The 12,832-nt window shown below is 42.0% G+C and overlaps 1 protein-coding gene across 2 annotated transcripts in view; it reads right to left on the minus strand.

Moving 5' to 3' along the window:
* The window catches only part of LOC129863876 (splicing factor, suppressor of white-apricot homolog), a 154,563-nt gene extending 142,380 nt beyond the window's left edge, over nt 1-12,183 (minus strand). The window contains exons 1-4 of one of the 2 annotated variants that reach the window (XM_055936230.1): nt 11,789-12,183; nt 10,015-10,178; nt 5,409-5,540; nt 3,531-3,604 (exon numbers count right to left, since the gene is read on the minus strand). In XM_055936230.1, the coding sequence (XP_055792205.1) occupies nt 3,531-3,604; nt 5,409-5,540; nt 10,015-10,178; nt 11,789-11,988 (570 nt within the window). In that variant the 5' untranslated portion in view covers nt 11,989-12,183. Of the gene's footprint in view, nt 1-3,530; nt 3,608-5,408; nt 5,541-10,014; nt 10,179-11,788 lie in introns of both variants that reach the window. The other variant, XM_055936229.1, reaches the window with a different exon arrangement.
* Between the last annotated feature and the right edge of the window lie 649 nt (nt 12,184-12,832).

A 12,832-nucleotide genomic window follows, 5' to 3' on the forward strand; every position in this document is an offset into this window, starting at 1 on the left:
ATGGCTTTGGGGTAGAAGCTGTTTCAAAGTCTCTTGGACCAAGACTTGGCGCTCCAGTACCGCTTGCCATGCGGTAGCAGAGAGAACAGTCTATGACGAGGGTGGCTGGAGTCTTTGACAATTTTTTGGTGGGTCCAAATCAAAGTTAGACAAATTCTATTTCCTATTGAACGGGACAGTTGTAAATGTCAAGATCGCAGATTTTAGAGAAACAACAAATGTAGGTACATATAAGTGTCTTATATCGGCTGAAAGCTTATATTCTTGTTAATATAACTGCACTGTCCAATTTACAGTAGCTATTACTGTGAAAAAATGCCATGCTATTGTTTCAGGAGAGCTCCTAACAACAAAAAACTTTTTTCACTGCGATAGGTTTGACAAATTCACCTCTGAAGGTGAAATGTGTACTTAAATTCTGAAATCTTGTTCTGATTTATCATCCAAAAGGGTCCCAGAGATATCATGAAGTGTAGTTTTGTTAGATAAAATCCTTTTTCATATCCTATAAAGTAGAGGTCGACTGATTATGATTTTTCAACGACAATACCGATTAATGGAGGACCAAAAAAAGCCGATACAGATTAAATCGGCCGATTTTATTTATTTATTTGTAATAATGACAATTACAACAATACTGAATGAACACTTATTTTAACTTAATATAATACATCAATAAAATCAATTTAGCCTCAAATAAATAATGAAACATGTTCAATTTGGTTAAACAAAGTGTTGGAGAAGAAAGTAAAAGTGCAATATGTGCCATGTAAGAAAGCTAACGTTTAAGTTCCTTGCTCAAAACATGAGAACATATGAAAGCTGGTGGTTCCTTTTAAAATGAGTCTTCAATATTCCCAGGTAAGAAGTTTTAGGTTGTAGTTATTATAGGAATTCTAGGACTATTTCTCTCTAGACCATTTGTATTTCATATACCTTTGACTACTGGATGTTCTTATAGGCACTTTAGTATTGCCAGTGTAACAGTATAGCTTCCGTCCCTCTCCTCGCCCCTACTTGGGCTCGAACCAGGAACACATTGACAACAGCCACCCTCGAAGCAGCGTTACCCATGCAGAGCAAGGGGAACAACTACGCCAAGTCTCAGAGCGAGTGACATTTGAAACGCTAACTAGCTAGCCATTTCACATCGGTTACACCAGCCTAATCTCAGGAGTTGATAGGCTTGAAGTCATAAACAGCGCAATAGCTCCTATGCAAACGCACAAAAGTGCTGTTTGAATGAATGCTTACGAGCCTGCTGCTGCCTACCATCGCTCAGTCAGACTGCTCTATCAAATCATAAACTTAATTATAACATAATAACACAGAGAAATACGAGCCTTTGGTCATTAAAATGGTCGAATCCGGAAACTATAATTTCGAAAACAAAATGTTTATTCTTTCAGTGAAATACGGAACCGTTCCGTATTTTATCTAACGGATTAACTAAGTCTAAATATTGCTGTTATATTGTACAACCTTCAATGTTATGTCATAATTATGTACAATTCTGGCAAATTAGTTACGGCCTTTGTTAGGAATAAATGGACTTCACACAGTTCGCAATGAGCCAGGCGGCCCAAACTGCTGCATATACCCTGACTGCTTGCACGGAACGCAAGTGAACGCAAGTGAAACAATTTCCCTATTATGATTTTATTTATGTATTATATTAAGTTAAAATAAGTGTTCATTCAGTATTGTTGTAATTATCATTATTACAAATTAAAAATTTAAAAAATTGTCAAATTAATCGGTATCGGATTTTTTTGGTCCTCCAATAATTGGTATCGGCGTTGAAAAATCGTAATCGGTCGACCTCGATTGTGGACACCATCGGAATTACAACCAGAGTGATGGCTAGAACTGGGACCTTTCTATTGCATTTCAAAGATGGTTGTAGAAAAAAAACGGTTGTTTTTTTCTTCTACCAGATCTATTGTGTTATATTCTCCTACATTCCAAGTCCAAACTTCAAAGTGTTTCCTTTCAAATGATACCAAGAATATGCATATCCTTGCTTCAGGGCCTGAGCTACAGGCAGTTAGATTTGGAAAGTCATTTTAGGCAAAAATTTGAGAGAAAAAAAGGGTCTATCCCATGGCTTCTTGACTTTAACATACATTTACAAAATAGAAATCATTTGGATTTGATGTGATACATTATTAAATATCACTGAGGCTGTGTACTTTCAATGAATCATTTTCGTTAGGTACCCTCAGAGTACCAAAAAAGAGAGCGAGAAATCGTGAAAAAAAAATTCTCATTAATCTAAAATAATGAATAATAAATGAAGACCTTTGGAAAGGAGAAGCTTAGGCCTGCACTCTGTAGTAGCGTCCCTCTACACATACACTCCTAATGCATTCAGAGCCTCCGAGCGCTTGCGAGAGTAAAAAGCTCCGTAGCGGCAAATAACCTTGCAATTATGAAGATAAATGAGGAACAAGGAACTTCTTATGGAGTCATGATACACAGAGATGCAGAGCGAGAGCTGATTCCTTCTCCCCAGCCCCCAGGATGTCAGACCGTCTGCTCGTGCTGCCTGAGCACTCAGACTTGTGATAATGTGTGGGAAATACAGCCACATCCCCAGATTAATAATTCAGATCAGATATTCTGAGAATGGAGCCGGCTTTGACTAATTGACCGTTTCAAGGCAGAGCAATTGGAAGGGCTTTGCTGGGTCCCCAATCGAAATCTCATTACAAGGACACGTGGAAAGAAATCAGCAGGTAAGGATTCTGAGGCGTGGGTGGGCCCATTGTCTCACAGTGTGTGTCTACTCCGGACATCACAGAGGACGCTTTGACAGCCAGAGCGAGGGAGAACTATCTGTCACATGCATTTTATTGAATCCCTTCGTGTGTGTGTGTGTGTGTGTTTGCGTCAGTCTGAAGTTGGGTAGGGTGTGAGAGAGAGAGAGAGAGAGAGAGAGAGAGAGAGAGAAAATCGAGGCCATGCTGAGATGAAAGCCTCCCAGTCTACAATGGAAGAAGCCTACAGATGAAAGGCGCGCGGCAGTCAATGGGGGAAGCAGCAGCAGAAGAGTGGACAGTCTGTCCTAGTGGACTGAGATGGAGAGAGACAGTCAGTCAGGATGCAGGCCCCCTGATACTGGCTGATGCAAACCAAGGCAGCACAGACTCCTCTTCTCAGTCTCCTCCCAGGCTGCAGGATGTGAGTGATGACCTCAATAACCTCCTCCAGATCAGACACCTTATCGTTCCTAGTCTCTGGCCTCACCACCTGTCTGTAGGCAGTCTGAAAGGCCTCACAACATCAATACTACCTCACACACAGCCCTCACCAGCTAGGACTACGTTCTGCTGGTATCTCTGCTCCCTTCCTATTCTCTCTCTGTGGCTCCATAATAGGGATTGTTATAGAAAAGGAACCGTTGACCCCCTGACCCACCATTTTCAAATGTAGTTATGACTCTGATCTGCCCAAAACCCATTCTGCACTCCTGTGGCCGTCCTGTATATTTAAGCATGAAGCAGTGGGACGTTGTCTAGGGCACTCACCAGCTCCACATCGGGGGGGATCGCCAGGCCCGGGGGTGCCACGTAGGGTTCCTCGCTCTCCTGTGGCTCTGCTTCTTCTGATGGGGAACAACCCATAAGGTCAGAGAGAGAAGAAGAGAAGAAAATAGATTAGAATTCACCCTACAGTCACTGTGAAACACCGCCACTCAACGTTTCCTCCTCTCCTTCCTCTACCCACTCTCATCCAGCCACATTGCCCGAGGCACTCAAAGTTTCAGCTTTACTTAATCTTAACTTTCTGGGAGGCCGCGGTCCATGTCACAATTATTTACAACATCCAACCCCATCCCCCCCAGTGTGAAATAATAGGCAGACAAGTCAGCTGGAAATTAGATTACAATTTTATGCTTTGGTTCACTGTGGGGAGGCTGCAGATGGATGTAGGGGTAAGCACATTTAATGCCAAAAATGGCTGCCAAGGAGCCCAGCCTAGACTCCTCTTGCACCTTTTTACGGTTAATGGACGCCACTGTTTGTGCAGATTTAATCAAGCGCTCCGCCAGTCGCCCGAGGTGTGCCCCGGCGCCGGCACCACAACAGAGCCAAATGATTGGTTCATGCTGAGAACTCCATCCCTGACAAATCGACCCCCCCACCCCACCCACACACCCACCCACACACACACACCCACACACACGGGGGTTTGTACTGCTGAGTAATCCCAGGCAGCGCTGGGCCAGGTTACACGGCACTGATGACACCACTCAGACACACAGCAATAGTACTGTACCATCTGCTGAGGAAGGGGCACCTGGGTGTTGGCTAGAGGGGGGGGGGGGGGGGGGGGGGGGGGGGGAGTGGCACAAGTGCTGCCAGCTTTCCTTACATCAATTATTTAAGGATATAGGTACACGGTTAATTTCCGCGTTGACAATGTGTGGGCTAGCATGGTTGGGCTGTCAGGGACATTAGGTCTTGATAGTAGCAGTGGCCTGGCTGATAAATAGGCCTGGTATTTAGGCTTTTGTCAACAGACTTCAAGCTGCAGAACAGTTTGCTGTTAGCTGTGTTATGAACGCCTGTCTAATTAGAGGAGAGAGCCAGGCCCGGCGTGAAGCAGAGTGTATTAACACTCATCATTAACACTCCCTCCCCCAGTGTTAGGCTGCCAGTCAAGACGTTGGACTGACCGTCACGACTTAACATTGACTGTCAAGTCCAAAGCAAAGATACTTTAGCGCCAATGAGATAACAGACTCTCTAGCTAAGTGCCTCAGGCTTTGAGACCATGTCCACATTTTGGAATCGGTTTACCCTCAATCGGTTTACCCTCATGTGTGGATACTTGGACTGGCTAGTGCAAGCTGTCTCTGGGAAACCAAACAGGATCCAGGCCTTAGTATTCATGTGGTTAGAATGGGCCAAAACAGGGCCTAGTGGAGGGGCTGGAGCCCAGTACTGGACCTCACAGGTGATTAACAGTCAGTACAGTTGCAAGCCAGTAAGACTATTTCACATTCAGAGCTGAATCTTGAAAAGCTTTCTTTTTTATAGCTCCAGGGCTTCAAATAGTGGTTTGCGTCTCCGGGGTGCCTGCCATGATAAAAAATGTATCATAGGGTTTTCATTGAAGCTAATGTGCGAGCCTCTCCACCAGCGTATTCATTTGTCGTGTGTGTGTGTGTGTGTGTGTGTGTGTGTGTGTGTGTGTAAAAGTTCAGAGTGTGTGTGTGTGTGTGTGTAAAAGTTCAGATGCTTTCTCTCTTTCTCCGCTCTCATCCTCTAAGGGCAGGTCAGAGGAGAAATGTTCAGTGGTTGAAAGTGGTGAGGAACTGTGAATATGTATGCGTGAAATGTTTAAATCCTTTTGGACTGTAATGTGATTTGATTAAAATAAATCATTGTGTGTGTGTTCACCAGTCTCCCTGTTGGCCTCCTCTTCCTCAGTGGGTTGAGAAGGGTCGTAGTAGTCTGCGCTGTAGCGGAAGCCCACTGAGTTATAGGTGCCTTCATCTGCCAGAGCTTCACTCAAACGCTTGTATTCTTCCTCTGTGTGGGACACACATACATATTAAAAGAGTCATGAGAATGGTACGGTACATTTATTGGAAAGCACAGTCATAGCAGGCTACTGTAAGGATTGCCTCTAGCATGAGACAAAATCAGCGGATTGACTCAATTATAATGCCATCCATCCTAGCTAGTTTCAAGGATGTGAACAGTGTCGTGAGCTGACATAACAGAAACTCAACCAGATGGAATTTTGTCTTGTCTTACAATACCCCACTTTTCTATTGCAATTCATCTCATATTAAAGGACGGTGAGGAATGAAAGACAAAATCACATCTAACATTATCAATATTTTTTATGTGTCTTGTGTTCCCACAATGGACAGATGGATAATTGCTTAAGCCCCACTACCCAAGGGCAAACAGCATGAGGGGACGAAAGTAACACAAATTGCATGATGACTCATGCAATCCTGTCAGTTTGGGAATTAAACACCATATTTCCCTTAAACAGTCACTTATGTAAGATTTAATTTATCTAATCGTCAGTGCTATTTCATTATAAGTGACAAACTCCTTGTTATAAAGTTTGCAGCATTGCTAAAATAACCTTAGGCTAGTCTGTGTTTGTAGCCTTAACACCTGAACTGCTAAAGCAGCCATTTTGACTGCTCATGATTTATTTATTTTTATTACTCAGCCATTGTTTTTACTCTCCCATTTATTTACTCATGCCCCCCTCCATCCTTATCGATGCCCAGTGGTTGTAGTGTTAGAATGTATTTCAACTGATGGGCATTTACCACTAAATGCAATAGAAAATATACATCTTTGGACAGGAGAGGCACTTTGCATCAGACAACGACACAAAGGGTGGTTAAAAGTTAATGAAAAAAGTTCAACATGAGGGCATGTTTATAACAAGGCAGTACAACTGATGCTGACTAGCATCGAAAATTACAAATTAAACAGTAAACATAGTCAGTCTCAACAATAATCTATAATCAGTCATTCAACCAGACAGTGGCTGCCTGAGACCCTAGCCCTAGTCCATTTTTTCATGGACTAGAGCTGGGCGGTATACCGTATTTTATGATATACCGGTATTGATGCAGGGAACGGTTTGGGTTTTTACTCTACAGTCGTGGCCAAAAGTTTTGAGAATGACACAAATATTAATTTTCACAAATTCTGCTGCCTCCGTTTGTATGATGGCAATTTGCATATAGTCCAGAATGTTATGAAGAGTGATCAAATGAATTGCAATTAATTGCAAAGTCCCTCTTTGCCATGCAAATGACCTGAATCCTCAAAAAACATTTCCACTGCATTTCAGCCCTGCCACAAAAGGACCAGCTGACATCATGTCAGTGATTCTCTCGTTAACACAGGTGTGAGTGTTGAGGAGGACAAGGCTGGATATCACTCTGTCATGCTGATTGAGTTCGAATAACAGACTGGAAGCTTCAAAGGGAGGGTGGTGCTTGGAATCATTGTTCTTTCTCTGTCAACCATGGTTACCTGCAAGGAAACACATGCCGTCATCATTGCTTTGCACATAATGGGCTTCACAGGCAAGGATATTGCTGCCAGTAAGATTGCACCTAAATCAATCATTTATTGGATCATCAAGAACTTCAAGGAGAGCGGTTCAATTGTTGCGAAGAAGGCTTCATGGCGCCCAAGAAAGTCCAGCAAGCGCCAGGATCGTCTCCTAAAGTTGATTCAGCTGCGGGATCGGGGCACCATCAGTCAGAGCATGCTCAGGAATGGCAGCAGGCAGGTGTGAGTGCATCTGCATGCACAGTGAGGCGAAGACTTTTGGAGGATGGCCTGGTGTCAAGAAGGGCAGCAAAGAAGCCACTTCTCTCCACAAAAAACATCAGGGACAGACTTATATTCTGCAAAAGGTACAGGGATTGGACTGCTGAGGACTGGGGTAAAGTCATTTTCTCTGATGAATCCCCTTTCCGATTGTTTGGGGCATCTGGAAAAAAGCTTGTCCGGAGAAGACAAGGTGAGTGCTACCATCAGTCCTGTGTCATGCCAACATTAAAGCATCCTGAGACCATTCATGTGTGAGGTTGCTTCTCAGCCAAGGGAGTGGGCTCACTCACAATTTTGCCCAAGAACACACCCATGAATAAAGAATGGTACCAACACATCCTCCGAGAGCAACTTCTCCCAACCATCCAGGAACAGTTTGGTGACGAACAATGCCTTTTCCAGCATGATGGGGCACCTTGCCATAAGGCAAAAGTGATAACTAAGTGGCTCGGGGGAAAAAACATCAATATTTTGGGTTCATGGCCAGGAAACTCCCCAGACCTTAATCCCATTGAGAACTTGTGGTCAATCCTCAAGAGGCAGGTGGACAAACAAAATCCACAAATTCTGACAAACGCCAAGCATTGATTATGCAAGAATGGGCTGCCATCAGTCAGGATGTGGCCCAGAAGTTAATTGACAGCATGCCAGGGCGGATTGCAGAGGTCTTGAAAAAGAAGGGTCAACACTGCAAATATTGACTCTTTGCATCAACTTCATGTAATTGTCAATAAAAGCCTTTGACACTTATGAAATGCTTGTAATTATACTTCAGTATTCCATAGTAACATCTGACAAAAAATATCTGAAGACACTGAGGCAGCAGACTTGATGAAAATTAATATTTGTGTCATTCTCAAAACTTTTGGCCACGACTGTGTTCTATAATGGTATTTGAATGTTTGGTTTGTTAAATGTGAATCGGCGTGTGTAAAGTCAATTTTTATAGTTTACTCCACTACTTGAGACATCCCTCTCTGCTCTCCACACAGACCCAGTCCCACCCCGTTACTCAAGGAGCGCATTTGTTGATGCTTGACCACAAGACATGGTCAATGCAGCACATTTTTTATTTAACCTTCACTTAACTAGGCAAGTCAGTTAATATCAAATTCTTAACTGCCTTGTTCAGGGGCAGAACGACAGATTTGTACCTTTCGGTTACTGGCCCAACGCTGTAACCACCAATAGGCTACCTGCCGCCCCTGCACATGCAACAATGTTGCTGAAAACAATGTTTTTTCCAATTTGATCTTAATATAAATCCACAAGCGTTCTATAATTACAATATTAGTTTGTGTTTCTTACATCTGCAAACAGCTGGTTTGTATTTTCTTAGCAAGTGAAGCTAAATCGTGTTAGCCACTATTGCTAATCGCTAGTTAGCTGGCTAGCTACTAAGTCAGAGCAAATGTAGCTAGCTGATACAGCCTGATACCAGTACTGGTGGAGGCTTAAAATCAGCATGTTGTTTGTGCAACAGTGTCTTCTAAACCAAAGAGGAATAGGCAAAGCATGAATATGTTGGCTATATGAACAAAGATTTAATGTAGCCAAAGATTATAGGGTCCCCTAGGAAACAGGGAACATCACAATAACTCGTCCATGGCATTTTCATTCGTTGTCATGTCAAACAACACTGTATTCAGAGTGCCCACTATTATTTATGTTCTAACTATAGAATTATAATAAATATTATATTTCCATGACTGCAAAAGTTCAGCTAAGTGTTTTGATCTAAATTGCAAGATTTGGTTAAAAATAAGGCCTGGTATTTTGACCATATCGTGGCAGTGTGGAAATTATCTCAAATGAGTGCAGGAAAAGCAGAAATGTATGAATATGCAGGAAATTATTTTAGGTTGAAGTTGAATTGAACAGTATAAAACAATACGAATGGAGAAAGACCCATTGAAATAATTTAGAATATATGTTTCCACCCTAGGGTCACGCACTACTCAAAGCAAATTTAGAACTTTTATTAATCAAAAACATAAAATACCATAAAAAATTTGAAAAATAGCGTATGATATTTTGTCCATATCGCCCAGCCCTATCATGGACCTCGCAGACCTACTTACTAGAGGGTCTGCATGCACTGAAATGACCCCCGTACTTTCGGCTACTTAGAATCTACACTCTCACCATCTTTGACATAGCTTTACTACCATACTTTTCTTTGCCATCCAAATAGGAATCAGATCAGAATGTGGAAATTGAACCGAGGTTATTACCTAGGATAACATGGCCTTTCTGTTGCCAGTACAGAGAGAAGGGCACATTAGCATACTGTAATCAAAACAACCTTCCAGTGCCTGAAAACATTGTGTTGATGATGGAGGTGTTGCAGAATACATCACTGAAAATACAGCCTTTTGAAAGCTCATTCTGCCCGGTGAACATAAGGGATTTCATTCCATTATTCACTTTGGCACCTTATGTAGAACCTAATTGTTGCATAGTGTTTTTTGTTTTCCTTTCAGTTAGAACTTCCAGTCATCTGAAACAGATGGCAAATGCAGAGGCTGAATGTCTCCACAAATGTGCGATTGAAACGCATGAGCACTTCGTGAAATAATGAATTCACCACTGTCTTCCACAGCTTATCCAGATGAGCCGAGGCATTGCACAGCAGGTCAGACACCATAGAGTATGACGCCCCCAGCTGGGAATCTGATAGGCCTACCTTGTCTGGCTTCTTCCTCCAGCAGGTCTGTGTGCATGGCCAGGTACCGCTCCTCATCACACAGGGCCTCGATCCTGGCCTCCTCCTCGGACAGCTGGTAGTCTCTGTTCCACGAGCCCGCGTCGTACTCGGAGAGGTCATGTAAGTGACCACGCCCATCATACCTGTAGGGTGAAGAGAGGGGTTAGAGACATGGAGCAAGCCAATTGAGAGAAAAGACAACACATGGACCTACTTACCAACACAGGTAGGACCCTAAAACAAAGAGTTTTTAACAACAAAACGTACTACCTCAGTCACAAGTCTTTCATGAGGGAGTGTATGGTACTGGAACAGAGCAATCTCGTCACAATACAGACACAATAACCTGAACAACTCCCGACAAAGGCTCTCTAGTGCAGTTTTCTGGCAAACTTACTCAGTGAATCTCATTCCTCTCTCAACAAATTGCTACGGAGCAACAGCCCTGCATGAACACAGAAACAAACCAAAAGAAAACAACTCGCCTCTTACCTTACAAGGTTCAAGTTTCCCCCCTATAACACTCACCACTTCTCCTATATCTGTAAAAAAGGTACATCCACACAAACCCGAGCACATAAATACCTATCCGTAAGAACCCAAACGGACGATATTTTCCTGCGTTCGCTCCCCTCTTCCACCTCTCCAGAGTTCCTTCTTCGAAAGAGAGAAGTGGGCACTGGGGTTGGCATTGGGGGGTCAGGCAGGACCCCTTAGCCTTAGGCTACTAGCTGGGGAAATAAGGGCTGGTTATGTGATAGAGAGACACACACATACATTGGAAACAAGAGACAGGCCCAAGAAGATTAAGGTGGCTCAACGAGACCATGAAGGGCAAACATAATGTCCCCCCCTTCATGGTTCAAGTGGGTTTATTTCCAAATAAACAACTACTTTTACAGGTCATCATTGCCAACATGCTCTACAGCCTGCAAGAAAATGTTATTAGAAATGAACAACTGAAAGCAAAAGGGAAACAACTGAGCTGGGATACTTGGCAGGCATTAGTCAACAGTATAAGCGCCTACATTTTTACATGAATTACTGTGAACCACCTTAATTCACATATTTGACATACAGTAGTAGTTTGGGTTGAATTTGCCATGGTATTATCAACAAATTCAATTTCTTCGTGACTTGTTGGTAAGGTTTGAAGTTCTCATTTGAATTCAGTTTAGTGAAAGGCATTTAGAGATCTTAGGTTTTTTACATCCAAATTGTGTTGGAAGAAACTGAAATGAATACAATACTTAACTGAATATTCTCATGTTGAAGCTACCAGAGCAAATACAAATACACCAAGACGTATAAGCCTCCCTTAAAAAGGGCAATGGGCAGTTAAGTAATACAAAGTTGAATACAATATAACTTGTAGACGATCTATAGTCCAAAGCCCTGTAAACAAGTACATTGATGTATCCGTAAATTAGAGGCAAGTTTATAAGGGGCAATTTTAGACAACTTTCAGTCTCATGTAGAGCTTGTTCACTGTTGAAATATGACCAAAATAGTGGAGGAAGCCTCTGCTACCTTTTGTTAATAGCTAATACATCTTCGGTTTCATGAGGCCAAAACTTACATTTTTAAGGAAGCTAGATAAAATGGTTCGCACACACTTGTACTTTCATGTGACAGTTATATTTGGAAAACTACGCCTTCAGCAAAACAATAATCCGATCGGTCCCTTCGAAAGACAGATCTGATTAGGAAAGTTGGTTAGGATAACAATTCCGTCTAGGTTTGTTCAACCGACCTATCAATCAGGATGTTCTTGTCCCCCATCCATGGTATGAGCTGTTTGCCCTGCTCGTGGAAGTGAGCCCTCTCGTCGTCGCGGAACAGCTTGCAGGCATAGCCGAACACCAAAAGCTCGGCATATTTTTTGCTGTCGCTCTCATTCTTCTTCACCGTCTTGTTGTTGTGGTCCCTCTTGCCCCCGCCGCGCCGATACATTCCAAATTAGCACGTGAAAACACGTAAAAGAAAGCTAGTGCGCTAACTAACGTTAGATAGGTTATATCACTATCGTTTAATTATTGTCGTACTACAAAGTCTTTCTTTCTTGTTTAAAAAAAGAGGTGCGAAATGCCACAATAAACATACTCACACAAAACATATCTGACATGTGCAGCCATGTTGGAAAAGTTAGTAAATATGATTTATAGTTCACATGTGCAGATTCGTCAATTCAACTTCAAGATGGAAAACACCACACGTAAATGAAACGTCTCATTCCCCGATATTCTGATGAGAAAAAACGGAATTAATTATTTATTAATGTTGATAATAAATAACACATAATCTGTCATTTTCTTAGCCACTACGCTCTCTTTTTGTATGTTGAATGCTCTACCATGTGATTGTGAAATAACTTTCGACAGAGACATGTATACTTCAAAACCCCTCGTCCAGCCTGAGTTTTCTTGTTAATATTGTGAGGTAATTTTAGTGCCAGCAGCTAAGTATTTACGTGTTTTATTTCATTGATAAGGCCAATATATTTACAGTGAAAGATGTAATATGTTATTTTTCGAATGAAAACATAGCTACTGAGTTAATTGTTTGCTCTTGATACTATCTGGTAAATTATTCTTACACAAACACAAATAGCCTATTTGACATCTGTGCCTAAAATGCAATATTTATTAAAATATCTAGAATTAGTCAACGACAAGATGAACAATATATTCTTATAAAATTATAACAATTTTAAACAAATGTAACCCCTTATCCTTTTTATCAAAAGGAATGTAAAATGTTTCTGACATCTTCAAGTACTCATGTGTAGTGAATCTTA

Source organism: Salvelinus fontinalis, chromosome 10 (genome assembly GCF_029448725.1).
Source record: "Salvelinus fontinalis isolate EN_2023a chromosome 10, ASM2944872v1, whole genome shotgun sequence".
NCBI lineage: Eukaryota > Metazoa > Chordata > Actinopteri > Salmoniformes > Salmonidae > Salvelinus > Salvelinus fontinalis.